The 22618-nt window shown below is 44.3% G+C and overlaps 1 protein-coding gene across 1 annotated transcript in view; it reads right to left on the reverse strand.

Annotated features, from left to right (window-relative positions):
- The window catches only part of LOC137536909 (zinc finger protein 585A-like), a 46044-nt gene extending 26638 nt beyond the window's left edge, over nucleotides 1-19406 (reverse strand). Inside the window, exons 1-4 of the mRNA XM_068259087.1 lie at nucleotides 19136-19406; nucleotides 10070-10139; nucleotides 8850-8966; nucleotides 8597-8731 (exon numbers count right to left, since the gene is read on the reverse strand). Of these exons, the coding sequence (XP_068115188.1) occupies nucleotides 8597-8731; nucleotides 8850-8942 (228 nt within the window). The 5' untranslated portion in view covers nucleotides 8943-8966; nucleotides 10070-10139; nucleotides 19136-19406. The remainder of the gene's footprint in view (nucleotides 1-8596; nucleotides 8732-8849; nucleotides 8967-10069; nucleotides 10140-19135) is intronic.
- Between the last annotated feature and the right edge of the window lie 3212 nt (nucleotides 19407-22618).

Genomic DNA, 22618 nt, shown 5'->3' on the forward strand with positions numbered 1-22618 from the left:
CCCCTGCCATTGTGTATCTTATCTCCTGTCTGTAAGGCTTGATTGTGCTTTGTTTGGCTACAATTGTCTCAATTGCCCTGTGATTGGCATCGATTGTCACGTAATTGGTTTTCAATTGCTCAGTGATTGGCTTCAATTGCCCCGAGATTGGGTTTGATTGCACCAATTGCCCTCTGATTGGCTGTTTTGCCCTGTGTCTCGATTGTCTCAATTGCCCTGTGATTAGCATCGATTGTCGTGTGATTGGCTTCGATTGTCACGTAATTGGTTTTTGATTGTCGTGCTATTGGATTCAATTGCTCCTTGATTGGCCTTAATTGCGCAGATTGCTGTAATTTTGTTGTAATTGCCTCGTGATCGTTTTTGATTATTTGTGATTGCTCCCCTTTCACCGCCCAGTCTGGAGTCCAGGTGGAGACAGTTGAACTAGGATCGGCCCTAGACTTTTTTGAACTGTTCCTCACCCAGGATCTCCTTGACTTAATTGTGGCTGAGACCAACCGTTATGCCACACAATTTATAACCGCCAATCCAAAAAGCTGCCACGCCCAGCCTTTTCGGTGGAAACCACTCCAAGTTTCCGAACTTAAATTTTTTGGGGGCCTTCTCCTCAATATGGGTATTACCAAAAAAAAATGTATTGCGCTCTTATTGGTCTACACACCCAATACATAACATGCCCATGTTCTCTGCTGCCATGTCTAAGTCGCGATTTGAGATCATCCTGCGCTTCCTGCATTTCAATGACAACAAAACCTGTCATGCAAGAGACCACCCAGCATATGACCGACTCCACAAAATTCGGCCCCTCATAGACCAACTGTCATCCACATTTGCAGATGCTTATACCCCTGAACAGAACATCTGTGTAGACGAGTCCCTCGTACATTTTACCAGGCGCCTTGGCATCAAACAGTACATCCCAAGCAAGTGCACCCGGTATAGGGTGAAACTGTATAAGCTCTGTGATAGGGCCACAGGCTATACATCTCGTTTTAAGGTCTATGAGGTAAAAGACTCAAAATTGGAGACAGTCAGATGTAGATGTCCTGACTACCTGGGGAGCAGTGGAAAGATTGTGTGGGACTTGGTGTCACCCTTATTCCATATGGGGTACCATCTTTATGTGGACAACTTTTACACAAGTGTGGCCCTCTATCAGCACTTAAAGTTAGAAGGAATCCAATGCTGTGGCACCGTGCGGTCTAGTCGCCGGGGCTTCCCCCAACAGCTCGTTAACACCAGACTTCAACGGGGGGAGAGGGACACCTTGTGTACCGATGACTTGCTCTCGGTGAAATGGAAGGACAAGAGGGACGTTTACCTTCTGTCTACCATTCACACAGACACGACAGTACAAATTACACGGGCAACAGAGGTAATTGAAAAGCCCCTCGCCGTTCACGACTATAATGCCAAGATGGGAGGGGTGGACTTCAATGACTAGATGTTAGGGCCCTATTTAATTTCCCGGAAAACCAGACGCTGGTATAAGAAAGTGTCTGTGTATTTAATTCAATTGGCGATGTACAACAGCTTTGTTCTCTACAGTAAGGCTGGGAGAACTGGATCTTTCCTTCAATTCCAAGAAGAGATCGTTTCAGCACTCCTGTATCCAGGAGGTGCCAGAGCCCAACCCCCAAATGCAACTAGCCGGCTGCATGGAAGGCATTACGCCTACCCGATTCCCAGTACCCCACCTCAACGCAACCCCAGAAAAAGATGTCGTGTCTGCAGCAAGGCTGGAATAAGGCGTGACACCCCCGTTTACTGTCCCTCCTGTCCTGACCAGCCTGGCCTATGCCTAGGGGAGTGTTATGAGAGGTACCACGAGAAGGCACACTTTTAGAACCTAGGGAACTACAGACACAGCAGTAGGCACACAAGGGTCTCTCAGTGCTATTTCACACTGGCGCGATGCGTTAGGGCAAATTGCCTAGCAAAAGTCACACTTTGCGGTCCCCCCTACGCCGGAAGTGCTTGACTTAACGCTAGTGCATGCGTACGTTACTGCGTGGCTTCTGCGGCAATTTGGGTCGGCCCGGAAGTCATGTTAGTCTACGGCGACGCAGTAAATTACTAGGCCGAATGCTACTCTTGTGGTATTCCCTGAAGATCTATTTTGGGCGAGACGGTGCGGCGGGCTCGACCGACCGGATAGGCCAGTATGCAGTGTGAACCCAAACATCAGGTTTTGAGAGATCCAAATACACTGGCCTGCCAGAAACCTCTCCTTTCACTTGGGACAGAATGCATAATGTACTTCGCCACATATCTGTGCGATTTGCACTTTGCACATTGACCCATGGGGAGGAGAAGTTTGTCCTCAGCTCGCAAGTAAAAAAAAAAAAAAAAACAGGTAAGCAAAAAAGTTAATGTTTGGTTACCAATGTTATTGTTTGGTTTGAACATATTTAATAAAGTTTAAAAAGTTAATGTTATTGAAGTGCTTTGCTGCTTGCTTTTTTTTTTTTTTCTTCTCTCTTTTTTCCAACCGACCAATCAGCTGCAGCACTGATGATGCATCCTGACAGAAGCATTGCGCTTCTGTCAGGTTACACAAAATCGGTGCATGCAGCGCTGTAGGACGAGATTTCTCCTCCACAGTAAAAAAGATACGTTTGCCGAGGCATATGGGCTGAGGAGCGGTGTTGGGGTTCATATGCTTTGGCAAGCACTTTGTATCAAAAAAGAAATCAAGCAATGATTTCTCCATTCACATCGATCGGTTGGTGTTGTACTTTATGCTGGTTGAACTCGATGGACGTATGTCTTTTTTCAACCAAAATAACTATGTAACTATGTAAATCAGGTTTGCCTGGGCATACGAGCTGGTGGGTTTGGATTTTTGGGGTGGCAGCTCCTATGTCCAGGCGGACACCTTCCCATCTTTCTTTCTTTTTTTCACATTTTTGGGCAGATATTTGTTCATCCACATTGATCGATGCGAATGAAGGGATGTTTGCCGTTCTTTTTTTTCTTTCAGCCCAGAATGCACTACCTGTATGCCCAATATAAGGAGTATAGCAGAAATACTGGCCATATATGTAATGATTGCAGAGACCCTAAAATGCCAGGACAGACCCCACAAATGACCCCATTTTGGAAAGAGGACACCCCAAAGTATTCCGTGAGGTGCATGGTGAGTTCATAGAAGATTTTTTTTTTTTTTTTTTTTTTTTTTTTCATAAAGTATCTTTTTTTGCTAACTTGTGCCAAAAAATATTTTTTTTTATAAACTCACCATGCCCCTCATGGAATACTTTGTGGTGTCTTATTTCCAAAATGGGATCATTTGTGGGGTTTGTTAACTGTCCTGTCATGTGAAGGGGGGGGGGGGGTAAATTGTGAGCACCCTGTAAAGCCCAAAGGTAGTCATTGCACGTTGGGCCCCTTAGCGCAGTTAGGCTGCAAAAAAGTGCCACACATGTGGTATCGCCGTACTCGGGAGAAGTAGACCAATGTGTTTTAGGGTGTATTTTTACACATACCCATGCTTGGTGGAAGAAATCACTCTGTAAATGACAATTTTTTGATTATTTTTTTTACACACAATTGTCCATTTACAGAGACATTTCTCCCACCCAATATGGGTATGTGTAAAAATACACCACAAAACACATTGTACTACTTCTCCTGAGTACGGCGATACCACATGTGTGGCACTTTTTTGCACCCTAAGTGTGCTAAGGGGCCCAAAGTCCAATGAGTACCTTTAGGATTTAACAGGTCATTTTGAGACATTTGGTTTGTAGACTAACTACTCACGGTTTAGGGCCCCTAAAATGCCAGGGCAGTATAGGAACCCCACAAATGACCCCATTTTACAAAGAGGGCATCCCAAGGTATTCCGTTTGTAGTATGGTGAGTTCATAGAAGATTTTATTTTTTGTCACAAGTTAGCGGAAAATAACAGTTTGTAAAAAAAAACAATAAAAATAATTTTCCGCTAACTTGTGACAAACAATGAAATCTTCTATGAACTCACCATACTCCTAATAGAGTACCTTGGGGTGTCTTCTTTCTAAAATGGGGTCATTTGTGGGGTTCCTATACTGCCCTGGCATTTCAGGGGCCCTAAACCGTGAGGAGTAGTCTTGAAACCAAATGTTTCAAAATGAAATGTGAAATGCTAAAGGTACTCATTGGACTCTGGGCCCCTTAGCGCAGTTAAGGTGCAAAAAAGTGCCACATATGTGGGATCGCCGTACTCAGGAGAAGTAGTACAATGTGTTTGGGGTGTATTTTTACACATACCCATATTAGGTGGGAGAAATATCTCTGTAAATGGACAATTGTGTGTAAAGAAATCAAAAAATTGTCATTTACAGAGATATTTCTCCCACCCAATATGGGTATGTGAAAAATACACCACAAAACACATTATACTACTTCTCCTGAGTACGGCGATACCACATGTGTGGCACTTTTTTGCACCCTAAGTGTGCTAAGGGGCCCAAAGTCCAATGAGTACCTTTAGGATTTAACAGGTCATTTTGAGACATTTGGTTTGTAGACTAACTACTCACGGTTTAGGGCCCCTAAAATGCCAGGGCAGTATAGGAACCCCACAAATGACCCCATTTTACAAAGAGGACATCCCAAGGTATTCTGTTAGGAGTATGGTGAGTTCATAGAAGATTTTATTTTTTGTCACACGTTAGCGGAAAATGACACTTGGTAAAAAAAAAAACAATAAAAATCAATTTCCGCTAACTTGTGACAAAAAGTAAAATCTTCTATGAACTCACCATACTCCTAATGGAGTACCTTGGGGTGTCTTCTTTCTAAAATGGGGTCATTTGTGGGGTTCCTATACTGCCCTGGCATTTTAGGGGCCCTACACCGTGAGGAGTAGTCTTGAAACCAAATGTCTCAAAATGACCTGTGAAATGCTAAAGGTACTCATTGGACTCTGGGCCCCTTAGCGCAGTTAGGGTGCAAAAAAGTGCCACACATGTGGTATCGCCGTACTCGGGAGAAGCAGTGCAATGTGTTTTGGGGTGAATTTTTATACATACCCATGCTGGGTGGGAGAAATCTCTCTGTAAATGGACAATTGTGTGTAAAAAAAATTGTCAGTTACAGAGATTTCTCCCACCCAGCATGGGTATGTGTAAAAATACACCCCAAAACACATTGTACTACTTCTCCCGAGTATGGCGATACCATATGTGTGACACTTTTTTGCAGCCAAACTGCGCTAAGGGGCCCACAGTGCAATGACTACCTTTAGGCTTTACAGGGGTGCTTACAATTCAGCACCCCCCAAAATGCCAGGACAGTAAACACACCCCACAAATGACCCCATTTTGAAAAGTAGACACTTCAAGGTATTCATTGAGGGGCATGTTGAGTCCATGGCATATTTCTTTTTTTTTTGTTGTTGTTGCAAGTTAGCAGAAATGGAAACCTTTTTTTTTTTTTTTTTTTTTGTCACAAAGTGTCATTTTCCGCTAACTTGTGACAAAAAATAAAATCTTCTATGAACTCACCATGCATCTTAGTGAATACTTTGGGATGTCTTCTTTCCAAAATGGGGTCATTTGTGGGGTATTTATACTATCCTGGAATTTTAGCACCTCATGAAACATGACAGGTAGTCAGAAAAATCAGAGATGCTTCAAAATGGGAAAATTCACTTTTGGCACCATAGTTTGTAAACGCTATAACTTTTACCCAATCCAATAAATATACACTGAATGTTTTTTTTTTTTTTATCAAAAGACATGTAGCAGAATAACTTTCGCGCTCAAATGTATAGGAAATTTTACTTTATTTGAAAAATGTCAGCACAGAAAGTTAAAAAAGATTTTTTGACAAAATTCATGTCTTTTTTGATGAATATAATAAAAACTAAAAATCGCAGCAGCAATCAAATAGCATCAAAAGAAAGCTGTATTAGTGAGAATAAAAGGACGCAAAATTAATTTAGGTGGTAGGTTGTATGACCGAGCAATAAACCGTTAAAGCTGCAGTGGTCTGAGTGGAAAAAACAGCGCTGGTCCTTAAAGAGACACTGAAGTGAAAAAAAATATATGATATAGTGAATTGGTTGTGTCCTATGAATAATTACTAGAAGATTAGCAGCAAAGAAAATATTCTCATATTTTTATTTTCAGGTATATAGTGTTTTTTCTAACATTGCATCATTCTATAATATGTGCACATTACACAACACTCAGCATTCAAAATGAGTCTTTCAGAGCAGTCTGTGCACTAATGACCTCTCCTCTAGCAGAGAAAAAGAAAACAGTTGAGATAATAAAAGTCAGATAACAGCCCTCTCCACGGAGAGTTAATGGCTTGTTTGCATAGAGATAACAACTGGAGTTTCTTAACTCTTCCTGTACTGGAAACAATTAGACTGATGTATCTGATCTTAATGTTTTATTTCTTAAGCAGCGTACACACGCAGGACTTTAGGCAACGACGGGTCCATCGTTGCCTCCCGCTGGGTGGGCGTGCCAGCGACAGTCCGGCGTGTGTACGCTCTGTCGTCAGACTGATACGGCTGTTTCTGAGCGATCCGCCGGGCGGATCGCTCAGAAACAGCCGTATCAGTCTGACGACAGAGCGTACACACGCCGGACTGTCGCTGGCACGCCCACCCAGCGGGAGGCAACGATGGACCCGTCGTTGCCTAAAGTCCGGCGTGTGTACGGACCTTTAGCTGTACTACACATACAATTCATAATATCATAATTTTTTTTCGCTTCAGTGTCTCTTTAAGGGGGGGTAAAGGCTGAGTCCTCAAGTGGTTAAACAGCCATGTTCACCAAATAAAAGAATTAGATAGCTATGTGCCTATAGATATCAGTATTAGGTATAAAAATGTTCCCCTAGAATATTAGACAGCCATAGCAGACCCCCAATTGCTGGCTGGGTGCAGGGTGCTTGCTGGGTGCTGGTTAGGGCAGTGTGCAGGATGGGTGCAGGGACAGGGTGCAGGTTAGGGCAGTGTGCGGGGACAGGGTGCAGGTTAGGGCAGTGTGTAGGATGGGTGCAAGCACAGGGTGCAGGTCAAGGCAGTGTGCAGAATGGGTGTAGGGGCAGGGTGCTGGTTAGGGCAGTGTGCAGGATGGGTGCAGGGACAGGATTCTGGTTAGGGCAGTGTGCAGGCTGGGGCAGGGAAAGGATGCTGGTTAGAGCAGTTCAGGCAGGGTGCAGGAACAGGGTGCTGGTGGTTAGGGCAAGTTCAGGCTAGTGACTGGGGCAGGGTGCTGGTTAGGGCAGAGCAGGCTGGGGTAGGGTACAGGGAGAGGGTGCTGGTGGTTAGGGCAGATCAGGCTGGGACGGATGCATGGACAGGGTGCTGGTGGTTAGGGCAGTTCAGGCTACTGGTTGGGGCAGGGTGCTGGTTAGGGCAGTTGTGGCTGGGAAAGGGTGCAGGGCCAGGGTGTTGGGGCAGGGTGCAGGGACAGGGTGCTGGTTATGGCAGTTGTGGCTGGGGCAGGGACAGGTTGCAGGGACAGGGTACTAGGGCAGGGTGCAGTGCAGGGACAGGATGCTGGGGCAGGGTGCAGTGCAGGGACAGGTTGCAGGGACAGGGTGCTGGGGCAGGGTGCAGCATCGGGGTCAAGGTGCTGGGGCAGGTTGCAGTGCAGGGACAGGGTGCTGGGCCAAGATTAGATGCATGCTTGTTTCTGGGTTGATTCAGACACTACTGCAGCCAATAGACAAGCAGGGCTGCCAGGCAACTGGTATTGCTTAAGAGGAAATAAATATGGCAGCCTCCATATTCTTCTCACTTTAGTTGTCCTACACTCTGGTTTGTATGTCATACTAAAACACTATGCTTATCACACACATCAGATAATGAAAATGTGACACCGTATGGGAACCTATATAGAGCATGGTTTGGTAATCTACTCTTGGACTGGGTGTGTTTGAAGAACATAAGTGACTCTGCATTTTTATTACTACTATTTCATTATACTTCAGTTTTATCCTAGGCAAAGATTTAAGAGTCCTTTCATTCAACGCTAAGCCAATTAAAGTCTATGGGGCCTTTTATATTGACGCAGTACAGCACGATGTGATGGAAGAGACGATTTCACTGCATCCCCGAAGTAAGCGCATACCTACATTAACATCGATTCTTGCAGCAATATGTGGCAGACCGGAAGTCATGTAAGTCTATGTCGACAGAAATTAAAAAAAAAAAAAACTTGCGTTAGCGTTGCAGCGCACATGGATGGAAGCGTATTTTAGCAATACACTTCTGAGAAGTTCCTTTCTTCAGCCACAGGAAGTGAGCACTAGACACTAGAAAGCCTCACTTCCTGCTTGGCCGGCTGCCTGGCAGGGATTACCGCCTATTAACCTGGTGATCCTTGAAAGCTTATTTTTTGGCGGTGCGGCCCTTGCACTGCACCAATAATGCCAGTTAGCAGTGTGAAACCGCCCTCAAGATTTACTACCTTATACCAAGTATTTAATGTATTCAGGCTAGCTTTGTACCACTTAGTATGTTCTGCATAAATATATATCCCAAAAGAACTTAAATTAAAAAAAAATCCCATTATACAGTCATTACACAGACATATATTTTGTAGTTACTGTATAATGTCCTATAATTCCAAGCACTGCTCACCTCTCCCATCAGCAGCTCCATCATCTTCCTGGTGACTTCCAGAATCTTCTGCTGATTGTGTTTCTCAGATACCAGGGACTGAGGTGGCAGAACCTTGATGGTCACATGATCACCAGATTTCACTGCAGGAAAACTCTGTATGGAAAGACCAACAACAGCATCAGGTGACTCTCAGAAACCTCCTCACTTCTCCAATCATGTGTGTTAATAGACATAAGTGTGACAACATTTGACTTTCCAGAATCCTCCTCACCTCTCCAGTCAGCAGGCAAATGATCTCCAGGGTGAGGTTGAAGATCCTCTCAGTCATTTGACTAAAATCTTTGTCCATCTTCAGTGGGGTCATGTGACATGTACAGGACTCTCCTCTCTGGAAACAGATAATACATTTATAATTATTTAAAAAGTGATTTAAAAATATCTCAATAGCATTGTGGTGTTGTGGATAGCACTCTCTTGCATCTTTGGAATCCCAGGTTCAGATCTTGACCAGGAAATTCCTCTGAATGTAATCGGTTACATGACTATGGGCTTGATTCAGTAAGCAGTGCTGACTGTTAGCACGCTTCTGAAAAGCCCCTTATCACGCCTAAACTCAGTTTAGGCGTGATAAAATAAACTCGCGCGCAAAGTTTTTGCACGTAAACTTTTATGCGCGCAATGCCATCAAGCTCTATGTGACGTTTCGTGCGCACCGGACTTTGCGCGCGTAAAAGATTACGCGCGTAAAACTTTGCGCGTGATCTGATTTTAGAAACAGTGCTAACTTACTTAGCACCCTGGTTAACACGCCTAAAGTCTTTAGGCGTGCTAAGTAGGTTAGCACCGTTTACTGAATCGAGCCCTATGTACTCTGTAAAGTGCTGTGGAAGATGTCAGCGTTAAATAAATACAACAAATATGGCAGAGACGTTATACTTAGTCTGATTTGACTGATGGAGTGTGTGCTTTTCTGAGGACAGTCAGTGACATGACTATGTACACTGTAAAATGCTATAGAAGTGATATGACTCTGACTGTGGTAGGATAAAATGTTGATCTCCTCGAAGGACAGTCAGATATATTACCATGTATTCTGTAAAGTGTTGTCGGTGCAATATAAATACACAATATTAATATGGTAGGACATCAGAATATGGAAGGATTAGATTAGGAACTCCTCTGAGGACAGTCAGTGACATGGTTATGTACTCTGTAAAGATGGAAGATATCAGTGCTATCTAAATACAATGGGGGTGATGGGGCTTTGCAGGGGGCTTGTAAGCTGCCACTCCCAGCAATGTCTCCTTAATGTGTTGCAGCAGCTGCTGGTGGTGATGAGGAGAAACATGGGAAAACACTGGCAGGAATATAATATAATAGTACTTTATAATGACCTACCATTCCCAGCAATATCTCCTGTGTGTGTAGCAGCAGCTGCTGGTGATGAGAGGGCACATGAGTTTACTGGAGGAAATATAATAATACTATTACCTGCCAGTCCCAACAATATCTCTTCTGTGCAGAGCAACAGATGCTGGTGATAGCAGGACACAGGGGGTCACTGGAGGAAAGATAATATAATAATCATAATCACCTCCTGAGCTGCCAATCTCAACAATGTCTCCTCTGTTCTCAAGCTGCTCTGACATCACTTCCTGTCTGTGTTCCATGTGGCCCTCTGGTGGCCATGGCTTTATCTGCAGCAAGCTTTTCCAATGTCATCATAGTAAAGAGCACAAATAAATAGCCCGAACACTCTCTAGATTACTCGCTAGATCCTGATCTGAGCACCCTCAGCCCAGCGATGTTGCCTGCCCTGAAGGAATAAGTCCCAATCCCTGTCAGGTGACATCCATCTAGCGTATGTACAGGCCTTTAGGCTGGCCCTACACTGGTCGATGCGTCCAACAGATGTAGATTCCTCTTAAAAAAAATGTACGCATGAAATCTGCGCACTGCCTTCTTAGCTCCCCGGGTCTTCCTCATCTGTACTTCCCGCAAATCGCACACAATCGAATAATACTGCCGCACTCCTGACCCACTGCCGATCGAGTATTATCTTCTGTCCGGCACTATTGGCCATTTAATTGATTCCGACTGAAGATTGATTGATCAGGTATCGTTTGCAGCATGAATTTCTAGCAGATTCAATTGGAGTGATCGAATCTGCTGGATATTGACTGTGAAATTGATAAGTGTATGGCCACCTTAAAGAGGCAATGTAGTGACATGTAGTAGAATGCAGTAAATTGTTCAGGATACCCACTTTTATGGTAATTTTCCTGATGTCAGCATCAGGAACACTTCCTATATCTATATATTGCTATATATTTGTATGTAGTTCCGCCCTCCCAGTATATCACAGCCTAGTCTGTTTAGCTATGCTGAATTCTCCTCTCAGTGCATTCTGGGAGACCAGGCATATTTTGTACTGGCTTCAGAACTCTCAGTAAATGAACATTCCCCAGAGCTGCACCTGACAGGACTAAAGATGTGGCTACCTGTAATAAATTTCAGAATGTATATCAGGGTGAGGAAAGATTTGGCAAACACTTACTAAATAACTTATAAATAATAATAATAATAATTCATAAATGCATATTGTAAAATAGAAACAAAAATAAACAATTGTATTAGTTACATAAGTTTTACTACAGTTTCTCTTTAAGCACATGTGATTTACCCAGCTGCAGGCTGCATTCAATTCAGTTTGCATTATATTTGCATTTACCCCAGGATTATTTGCATCTCAGAGATCACCTCTAGTCAGGATGGAGGAGGATGGGTTGCTGAGGCTGAGAGAGGAGGGGGCCTTTTCATCCTGCAGATAAGGTTGTGGAAAAGACCAGAGAAACATTCCTGTGTACCAAGAGAGTGATAAAGCCTATTCAGGTCATGTGAGTGATAGGTGTTCTTCAGGTCATCAGAGTGGGATCCTTCCTCACCACAAAGAGAATGGCAACTCCTATTCAGGCCTGCAATTTCCTATCCCTTCTCCTCAAAAGGCTTTACCCAGGTCCCTTCACACCATCAGGAACTAATCCCTCTTTCACACTGGCGCCTGTTGTCCTGGACCTTCAAAGCCATCACTGACCAATGGATGCCTCTTAGAACTTCCTCAGTCAGGTGTAAGCGGTCATCTCTGCCTCTCTCAGACCTCAGTGCTGGGGATTGGCAGTGGTCTCATTGGTTGGGGTTTTCCAGAATATGACATGGTACAGCCAAGGGACATCTATAGACAAGTTCCCCAAAAGCCTTGCCCTTTGGCGCTGTAGCAACTGGTGTCTTCTGTGGAATGTGTGCCACCATATCAGGTGATGCTGCAACCCTCAAATGCTCTGCAGCTGAGAGAACATTAGGACGTCTGGTTGGATTAATCCCCCTCCCCCCCCCCCCTCCAAATGGTAGTGAGGTTGATCCCATCATCACCATCAAAAACACTAGTATTTCCAAAAATGCTTTACGCACGGTGATTGCGACTTCAGCAAATAGCAATCATGGTAGTGGAATCTTGGCCATATGCTTTCATTAACTTAGCACTTTGGGAATCACCACCTATTTTCCCATAGTACACATTGTAGCTGAAAATGCATCAGTTGGTCCTGGGCCACAAGGATTCCCTGACATTATTTTACTGGAATTGGCTGCAGTGCTCGCTTGTTAAAGGGGAACTTCAGCCTAAACAAACATACTGTCATTAAGTTACATTAGTTATGTTAATTAGAATAGATAGGTAATAAAAAATTTTACCCACCCTGTTTTAAAAAGAACAGGCAAATGTTTGTGATTCATGGGGGCTGTCATCTTTGTCATGGGGGCAGCCATATTTTTGGTTGAAAGGAGGTGACAAGGAGCAGGAGACACCGTTCCAACTGACCTGTGTCCTGATAACCCCTCCCAGCTGCATACGCTAGGCTTCAAATGTCAAATTCAAAATGTTAAAAAAAAAATTTTGCACCAAAACAGCAGAACGAGAGCAACAACATCAGAAATCCCATCATGCTTTGCACAGCATCAGGGGAAAAAAGCCCAGGCAGTTTTCTTCTGTGCAGCTAAAATTGAGGCTTGGATAAGAGAAAAAGTTCTGATGCCTTTTCAGTGCTGCTGAGTTGATTTTTAGTCCAGAGGTTCACTTTAAATACCAGGCTAGGCTAATGCTGGGATATAGTTTATGTACACAAGGATTTAAAGTAACATTTTAGCTGTATGTTCCTTTATGACCTCCCACTTCAACATGAGTAATACAAGTGATCGTTTTTATAGCATATCTCTGCTTGATGTGACAATCAATGTCAATAACACCCCAATAACTTAAATTACCCAAGCATGTTGCTTAGGAGTAGTATTTTACTCATCTTTCTTATTTATTCCACCTCCTGTCACCTCCAAGACCACATCTTGCATCTGACCCTTCCTCACTAAGGACACTCCAAAAATGCTAGTGCTACCTCGCCTTACACAGAAACCATAACCAAGAACTTAACTTCATCTCAAACAGTAGGCGATACCCCCTTTCCCATGAGAAATCTATTCCTTTTCTTAAACGGATCAGGGGGCTCTGTATTGCTGATGTTGTGGTGAAAACCCTTCCCACAGTGTGATGTCAGGACCATGGTCTTGACAGTTTCCTGTCTGTGAACCTCATTGCATTGTGGGAAATAGCTGTTTACAGCTGTTCCATTCGCTTCGGCCATAGGAAGTGAGTGTCATTTCCTGCTTTGCCGGCTGCCAGATAGGAGTTACCGCGTACTAACGCAGTAATCCCCAAAGAATTCTGTCGGCAGTGCGGCTGCCAGGCTTCCGCCAACATTCAGAGTGAAACCGGCCTGAATATGCCAGAGACTAATACTGCACTTTGGAAGCCCGATCGATTTACGTTCAGACTGGCATCAATCTGGCGTGCTTGAAAAGGCTCGGTTAGATGTGTGGCAGTAGCGGCTTCTTGACTCCCTGTGTGTAATGCGTACCCACAAAACGCACAAAATGAAAGTCAATGGGAACGCAATGGTATGCGTTTTTCATGCGTTTTTTCCCCAAAATATTTTTTTGCTGTATTTTGGTTTCCTGCTGCCTTCCAAGTGATTTGCATGAATGGAAATCTAAAAATGCATGGAAAACGTATACAAAACGCATATGCGTTTTGTATATGCAAACGCATTAAAACACATGGAAAACGCATTGCAAACGCACCACAAACGCAAATACACCGCACACAACATTAACTTACAACATGACATAATACGCAGCGTTTCATGCTATGTCCTATGTGAACCCAGCATTACATGTGTTGTCAGTACAGATTAAGGATTAGTGCATTAGGGCTGTACAAACAGACTGCGTTGCGCTGTGTTCTTATAACATCATGCATTTTTTTTCAATTGCAAAGCCTTTTTAAAAATAATGAAAATTGTGATGAATTGTACACAGTAGTATGATGCGATTTTAGAAAATTGCAATCGCAGTGACTGCATTAGAAAATCGCATAGAAAAAAGGCAAGGAGATTTTTTCGAGGTCAAATCCCAGGAGACCTTGCAACTTCCTGTCGAAGGGCTTTAAAGAGACTCAGAGACGCACAATACTAAAACTCTGATATTTACCCGGGGCTTTCTCCCGCCCCATGAACACGTCTAAGTCCCACGCCGTCCTTCTGCAGTCTGCCGTTCAGCTGCGGTGAGCCCCGGTAACAGGATCAGTTCCATCAGCCGCTCTGCTGGACGCGTAATACAAAAGTACCTTCTCCATCATTATTTCATTCATATATAGATTATATACACCATGGGCTTAATTCACAAAAGAGTGCTAACTGTTAGCACAGGCGTTTACGCGTGAATTTTCGCGTTTGTGCGCGATCGCGAATTTCCGCACGCAATTAAACGTTTTCACGCGCAAACACGAATTTTCGCGTGAAATTGCTATTGTTTTTGCACGCAAATTTGAGTTTGCGCGCGAAAACTATAACAATTTCGCTCTTCACAAAAACGTTTAATTGCGCGCGAAAATTCGCGATCGTACACACGTGAAAATTGCGTGAAAAACGGCAGTGCTAACAGTTAGCACTCTTTTGTGAATCAAGGTATTTGTCCAGATCCTGACAAGCAACGCAACATGTGAAAACAAACATGATGTATTGAGATAGATCCACAGAAGGGTAGCATCAGGAGGAGGCGGGGCTATGCAAATTTGTCACAGATGCATTGCTCTGGCCAGTTTTGCCTGTTAAGGGCCATAGTTTCTAATTTTCATTAGATTTAGGCTACATATTCAGGATCAAGACTTCTTTAATGAATCTGTGTAGCCTGTGGGCTGTAAAACTATGTGTGGGTTGTAAAACTAAATATCTCGCCATAAGGTGAAAACTGCAGAAATATGGGGGTATAAATAGCAATTGACTCGTCATAATAAGTAGATATGTGGGTGTGAGGGGATGTGTCTCCCATCCAGTGGGTCCCATATAAAAAAAAAAAAAAAAAAAAAAATGGGACTACACCCGCATAGTGTTTTATTTTTTTTATACTGACGCAGTGCAGCTTTATGTGACGGAAGTGACGTTTTTGCTGCATCCCTCACGCGACTGCATACGTTTGTCACCACGCGGTTCCTGCGGAGGACCGGAAGCCACGCAAGTTTTATGCATTGCACGGAAGCGTATTTTTGCAATACGCTTCTGCGCAGGTGGTCGCTTCTAGGGCTGATCGGAACAGCTGAATTCCGATTTTGTCGAAATTTCGTGTACCGCATGCGAAAACCGAATTTCGGGTTTCGAATTTTCCGAGTGCATTTCTATTGAAGTCAATAGTGCCAACCTCTGCGGTTAATTGTAAAGCCCCTATACATGCTATCATCACCAAATTTGGCATGTATAATAAGCAGATGAGTAGGAACATGGTAAAAAAAGAATTGTGAAAAGACCTTATAGTTTTTGAGCAAATAGATTTCAAAGTTTCATAGGAAAAATGTTTTTTAAACTGTGTAAAATGACACTGCTGCAGTACAGGTTACTGCATTCTGAGTTCTGTATACATTTTGTATACATTTCATGAAAACAGACAGCGTGGGATCCCCCCTTCCAATCCTCCTTAACTCCTTGTCTCCCATGCAGGCTGGGATAGCCAGGATGCGGAGTCCCGGCCACGTGGGGCTTCGCACCCTGAGCTATACCAGCCCGCATGATCCATGGTATGGGGGGGCTCTAGAGGAGAGGGGCGGTCAACCTCCATGGACAAGGGGCTCTTCCCCACCTCCGGAGCCCCAGGAGGAGGTGGGGGCCGCCGACGTCCTGGGGGGTTCATGGTGCCATCCAGGGTTCCCCTTTAACAAGCGGACCCCGGAAGCCGCCCCCGCCCCAGGAGAAATGAGTATAGGGGTACACGGTACCCCTTACCCATTTCAGCAGAGTTAAAAAAAGAAATAAAAACATGACAACGAAAAAAGTCCTTTATTGTTCTAAATTAACCAGGGATACTTACTTTGCGAAAATCCAACGCCAGTATCCTCTTAGGACATCTCACCACCCTCCCACACCGACGCACTCCCACCACTGAATGGTCACAGTCAGCCTCTGCATCTGTATAGCAGAGGCTATGAACACGAAAATGTTGTCTTTGAAACAAGACATTTCGGCAAACAGTGATGCGATCAAAATGGCCACTGGGAAATCCCGGAACGCTGGAGGCCACACTAGAGTGGTGAAACCAGCCATTTTTCACATAGATGGTGGGTCCAGGTGACCAGAGCAGGAGGTGCCCTGGTCCCCTGGACCTACCTATTTATGTGAAATAACGCTCAGTCTGACACTCTGAGGTGGCCTCCGGGGAACGGGAATTCCCCAGCAGCCATTTTGTTTATGACACTGTTTGCCGAAAATTCTTGTTTTAGCAAACAATTTTCGTGTTTCTAGCTTATGCAATACAGATTGCAGAGGCTGTCTATAGCCATTCAGCCCCGGGAGTTGGGCGGGTGCGTGGGACCACTCCTGAGGATACTGGCGTGGGACCACTCCTGAGGATACTGGTGTGGGATTATTGCAAGGTAAGTATCCCTGGTTAATCCAGAGCAATAAAGGACTTTTTTTGTTGTCGTGTTTTTATTTCTTTTTTTAACTCTCTGCTGAAATGGGTAAGGGGTACCGTGTACCCCTATACTCATTTCTCCTGGGGAAGGGCGGCTTCCAGAGTCTGCTTGTTAAAGGGGACCCCTGGATGGCACCATGAACCCCTCAGGACGTCGGCGGCCCCCACCTCCGGTGCCCCAGGAGGAGGTGGGGGCCGCCCATGGATTGGACAAGGGCTCTGAGGGAGAGGGGGAGGTTGGCCGCCCCTCTCCTCCAGAGCCCCCCCATACCATGGACCATGCGGGCTGCTATAGCTCAGGGTGCGAAGCCCCACGTGGCCGGGACTCCGCATTCTGGCTATCCCAGCCTGCATGGGGGACAAGGGGTTAAGGAGGCTTGGGAGGGGGGACCACACGCTGTCTGTTTTCATGAAATGTATACAATATGTATACAGAACTCGGAATGCAGTACCCTGTACTGCAACAGTGTCATTTTACACAGTTTAAAAACCATTTTTCCTATGAAACTTTAAAATCGTTTAATTCAAAAACTATAAGGTCTTTTCACAACATTTTTATTTTACCATGTTCCTACTCATCTGCTTAATATACATGCCAAATTTGGTGATGATAGCATGTAAGGGGGCTTCACAATTAACCACGGAATTTAGCACTATTGACTTCAATGTAAACGCGAATTCAGTACTCGGAATTGCCGAATTTTCGAGTTTCGAGTGCTTAGGCCTGGTTCACATTAGCGTTCTCTGTCCGGATCCGCCTGATCGGATCCGGACCGTATACTGTACAAACGGAACGTACGTTCCGCATAGCAATGCAAGGTCTATGCGGACGTTCACAAGCGTACGTTCAGTACAGAACCGTACGGATCGGATCCGGACACTTTTCCAACATGCGCTATTTTTCGGGTCCGGATCATCGGGGCCCACGCACCCGGACCGGAGCCTGACTGCACCATCCGGAAATAGAAACTTATGGGGAACGGAAAGCACAGAACACACAGGATACAAACACCTGACGTTCTACCCCGCTTCCTATGCGTATTCTAGCGGCCATTTCGGATGAGGACACATGGGCAGCAGTGGAGCAGCAGTGACTAACGTGCTGGAGCTGTTTTGGCAGTATGTCGGAGGTGGAGGTGAGGCCTAAACAGCGGAGGACCTGATTCTACAGGTGCACCAGGTGCACCTTCTGCTGACACCAACAATTTTATTAGTAATTTCGCAGTTTTTACCACACGGATCCGGATGGCAGCCTGATACATTCCTGATGCAAACGGACCAGATCCGGATCGGAACCGTACGGTTCCGATCTGGATCAGGTCCTGATCCGATCCGGATCCGGTCCGTTTGCATGCCAAAATGCAAGTGTGCATGGGGCCTTACTCGGAACTGCCAAATTCCGATGGCAAACTAAAAATTCGGAATCCGAGAGCTCAGCCCTATTCCCAACTGCCAAAAAAGCAAGCAGCACCTCCTTCCACTGACATCACCTGCCAGCAGTAAAAATGTCACCATGTGATAAATGTCAACATTCAAACAGGGAGTGAAAAACACTGACTAAATCATTTATACATAATTATTGTAAAAATGAAGCACTTTTTTATTAAATTATTTTAACTGGAGTTGCTCTTTAAAGTGAACCTGACGTGAGGAAACTCGCTTCAGGTTAGATATTTGCCTATGAAGAGGGAGGGGCCACAATATAATATAATATTATGTCCCATTGGTCCACCGATGTAATCTGTCGGAGCTATATAAATTTATAATACTATGGTAGAACATAAGACTGTGACAAAGGTAGGGATAAGTTTGTGAGTAGCTTGGAGGAAAGCCAGTGACATTACTATGAACTCTATGAAGTGTTGCGGAAGATGTAAGCAGTAGATGAATAAATAATAACAACAAGGATATTAATAATAATCAAGGACATAAGAGGATGACTATGGTAGAATTAGATTGATACATATGGACTTAAGACTTTGACTATGTTAGCGATTAGATTGTGAGCTCTTCTGAAGACAGTCAGTGACATGACTATGTACTCTGTACATGAAGTGCTGCAGAAGATGCCAGTATTACATTACAGGTGCTGGTACCTCACCAGGGGCAATATAATAATGCTACAGTAGAATCTTGTTATATTAAATTATAATATAATAAACCTCTGTCTATAGTAAACTTGGTCCCCAGGTCCCGACCACATGCCTGTATTAATATACAGTGTATGACAAATTGTGATATAGTAAACATCTGATATAGTAAACTTCTTGGCCAGGTTCCTTGAAGTTTACTATGAAGGGATTCTACTGTATTACCCTGTGAGCTGCCACTGCCAGCAATGCAATGGCTCCATCATGTGTAAAGGGCAGGGGAAGGGAGCGTGGTCATTGGATAAATATAATACAATGCTTGTGCCTGGAATGTCTCCTTTATGTGTAGAAGCTGCTACAGGAGATCACTGGAAGAAATAGAATATAATACTATTACCTTTTGTGCTGTTGGTGTTCTGCACACCAGTCTCACAAATGTCTCCTCATGTGTGGCAGCAGCTGCTGGTGATGAAGATGATGAAGGGGAGGGGGAGATTGTGGGGATAAGGGGGGGAGTCACTGTAGGGGATATAAAATTATAATACTATTACTTGCCATTTTAGCAATGTGTCCTCGGTGTGTGGCAGCACCTACTGTGGTGATGTAAGGACACTGGAGGAAATATAATAATAATAACCTCCTGTTCTGCCAGCCCCAGCAATGTCTCCTGATGATGTTGACTATGATGATGCTGATGATGGGGGACAAAGGGGGAGTCACTGGAGGGAATATAATACTATTACCTGTCAGTCCCAGCAATGTTTCCATTGCGTGTAGCAGCAGCTGCTGGAGATGGGGAGACACTGCCGTGTACCGGAGGAAATATAAATAATATAATACGATGATAATAATAATAATTACCTTCTGTACTGCCAGTCTCTGCAATGCCTCCTCTGCAATCAAGCTGCTCTGACATCACTTCCTGTCTGTGTTCCATGTCGCCACCTGGTGGCCATGACTTTACCTGCAGCAGGCTTATCTCATTTCATGATCAAAATAGACACAGCCAGGGTCCATATTATTATTATTATTATTATTATTATTATTATTATTATTATTCATTTATAAAGCACCAACATATTCCATGGATATGCAATTCATTGTTTCTCCTGACTTTTCACGTAGGTGATATTTTTACACCTTATCAAAAATGCCTTTTGAACTATCAGCAAGCACAAAAATACTCAAAATAATTCTAATACTACTTTTTAAACAACTTTTGGTTACTTTTTCAATTGTAAAATGCCGAAAAGTTATTTTAAAGAGATGAAATTTATCTCCTAGGAGCCCATATGCAATTCTCCTGAATTTTCTCCTAGGTGATATTTTCACAACTGGTCATAAAATGCCTTAAAGTGAATGCGTACCACTTTAAAAATAAAAAAGTCAGATACTCACCTAAGGAGAGGGAAGGCTCGGTCCTAATGAGCCTTCCCTCTCCTCTCCCGATGTCCGGTCCCGCGCAGGATCCCCCTTAGCACTATTCGACCAGTTCGGTCAAATACTGCCACTTCTGCCGCCGAAGGGATGTTTCGGAAGCCTTCGGGAGCACTCGGGCTCCTCTATGACGCATTCGCGCGTGCGTAGTATGGAGCGGCCCGTCTTCGGAAGCCCGAGTGCTCCCGAAGACCTCCGAAGTCCCTGCGGCAGCGGACGCGAACGGGGGAGACAGCGCAGCACCGAGGGCACTGGGAGAGGAGAGGGAAGGCTCATTAGGACTGAGTCTTCCCTCTCTTTAGGTGAGTATCTGACTTTTTTTTATTTTTAAAGTGGTATACATTGGCTTTAAAGGAGTTATCAGGAAAAAAAAATGAGTTTCACTTACCTGGGGCTTCTACCAGCCCCATGCAGCCATCCTGTGCCCTCGGAGTCACTCACCGCTGCTCTGGTCCCCCTCCGTCAGCTAATTTAGTTTTTGCAGACCTCAGGGTCGGCGAGCCGCATTGCGTACATTTTTACACATTCCCCAGGTCGGCAAAAACTAAACTAGCTGACGGAGGGGCACTGGAGCAGCAGTGAGTGACTCCGGGGGCACAGGATGGCTGCATGGGGCTGGTAGAAGCCCCAGGTAAGTGAAACTCGTTTTTTTAATTTTTTTTGTCTGATAACTCCTTTAAGGGCTTGTTCACACTAGGGGCATTTTCGGCCTTTTTTCAAGAACAGGCGATTTTTAAAAATCACCCACAAAATCCTTGTGCAATGAATCTCTATGAGAAGGTGCATATCAGTGCAGTTTGTGCGCTGTGCGTTCAGCAAAGTGGTGCCTGTACCATTTTGGGGGCATTTTTGTTATAATGGAAGGCATAGAAAGAGCGCTAAACACTCACAAAACCGCTTTATGCAGCGATTGCATTCGCGTTTTTTAAAATAAATGCATTGTATTTACTCTTTTCCGGGTCAAAGAGTCCACTTCCTGTCTTGCGTCAGGGAGTGAATTACAAAACTGCTCTGGAAAAGCGCTTAGAAAAGCGCTTTTACCAGAAATGCAACACACAGTGGAGCGCCGGGAGGGGGGAAAAAAGCGCACAAAAGCACAAAATGCTTGCGTTTGCGATTTTAGGCGTCAATGAGGCCTTAAAGGATACCACAACTGAACATGTGTGGTTAAAATGAGTGCAGCACTGTATAGGTTGTAATACGCACATACCGACTGTTCCTCCCGCCCCCCCTCCGTCTGCCGCCGTTCACACTCTGTTAGGAATCCGGCTCTGTGTGGTTGCACCTGCTGGTGGCACTTGGTTTCGGGACTGTGCTAACATCTATCACCAGCAGGTGGCATTGTGCAGCATGTCATGGACATTTCTTTGCCTGCAGTTTCCTGGTTCACCTGCTGGTGGCTCTCTGCATCTGGACAGTAGTAATTCTATCATTCACCAGCAGGTGGCCCTCATGCTATCTATCCTGGACAATTATGCATCATCTGATGGGATTTGCATTTAAGGACTCCACCCGCCTCAGAACCTTGCCAGAACCTCAGTTCAGCTTGGCTGTCCTGATCGCTGTGTTCTGTGCTCCCTGCTCTGAGAAGCTCTGCTCTGATCTGATCTCCTGGTTTATGTTCTTTGCTTACTCTGACTCTGATTTGCCTTGCCCTTGTCTGCTGTTCCGCCTGGTCTGTAAATATTTCTGTATATTGTTGTATAGTTAGTTAGTTAGGATTGCTGTGTTTATGTGGGTTGCACTGTGGGATTTACCATTTGCTAATTTGTATATAATTGCACTGATTGACAATAAAACTGTTTATTTCACATTCATTGGTTTCCGTCTTAGTTCTGCTGCACATTGTGATCTATCAAGTCTGCTGCTAAGAGCAGCCGTAACAGTAGGTTCTGGCCACACACTGATCACAGCAGCAAGCCTGAGTTTTGGAAATGTATCCCAATCAGGTGCAATATTATGCATTGCTAGCAAAGGAAAATGAGTTTTCCTGCAGGAAGTTTTTCTCTGATCATCCCAGAGAATCCTTGCTGGCTTTAGTTGATCTGGTGCATGGCTTTGTAGCCCAAGGAATATTTTGTAGTCAGGAAGTAGAATCTTTAATTAAAATATGGGTAGATTTAGCACTGTCCAATTTGCCTTCAGATGATTTCTCGGCACCCCTACAGCCAGTCCAAATCCAATCATTATTGTATTTATTAGAAGAGGATCCAGTATATTTTGAGGAACAATATTTGGGGAAAGGTAATGAAGCAATGTTGGAGTGTATAGAATCTGCATATTCTCTTGTTTGTCAGGGTTTGTGTATCTATGAAGATGCTCTTACTTTAATCTCTGTCTGGCAAAGACTGCTTTCTGCCTCTTCCACTCCTCAGTCTACTTCCTTACCTTCCTTTTCTGCTGATCAGAGCTTGCAGCACACAGCCTCAGTAAGCCCAGAAAA

The sequence above is a fragment of the Hyperolius riggenbachi genome, chromosome 10 (assembly GCF_040937935.1).
Source record: "Hyperolius riggenbachi isolate aHypRig1 chromosome 10, aHypRig1.pri, whole genome shotgun sequence".
Classification (NCBI taxonomy): Eukaryota; Metazoa; Chordata; class Amphibia; order Anura; family Hyperoliidae; genus Hyperolius; species Hyperolius riggenbachi.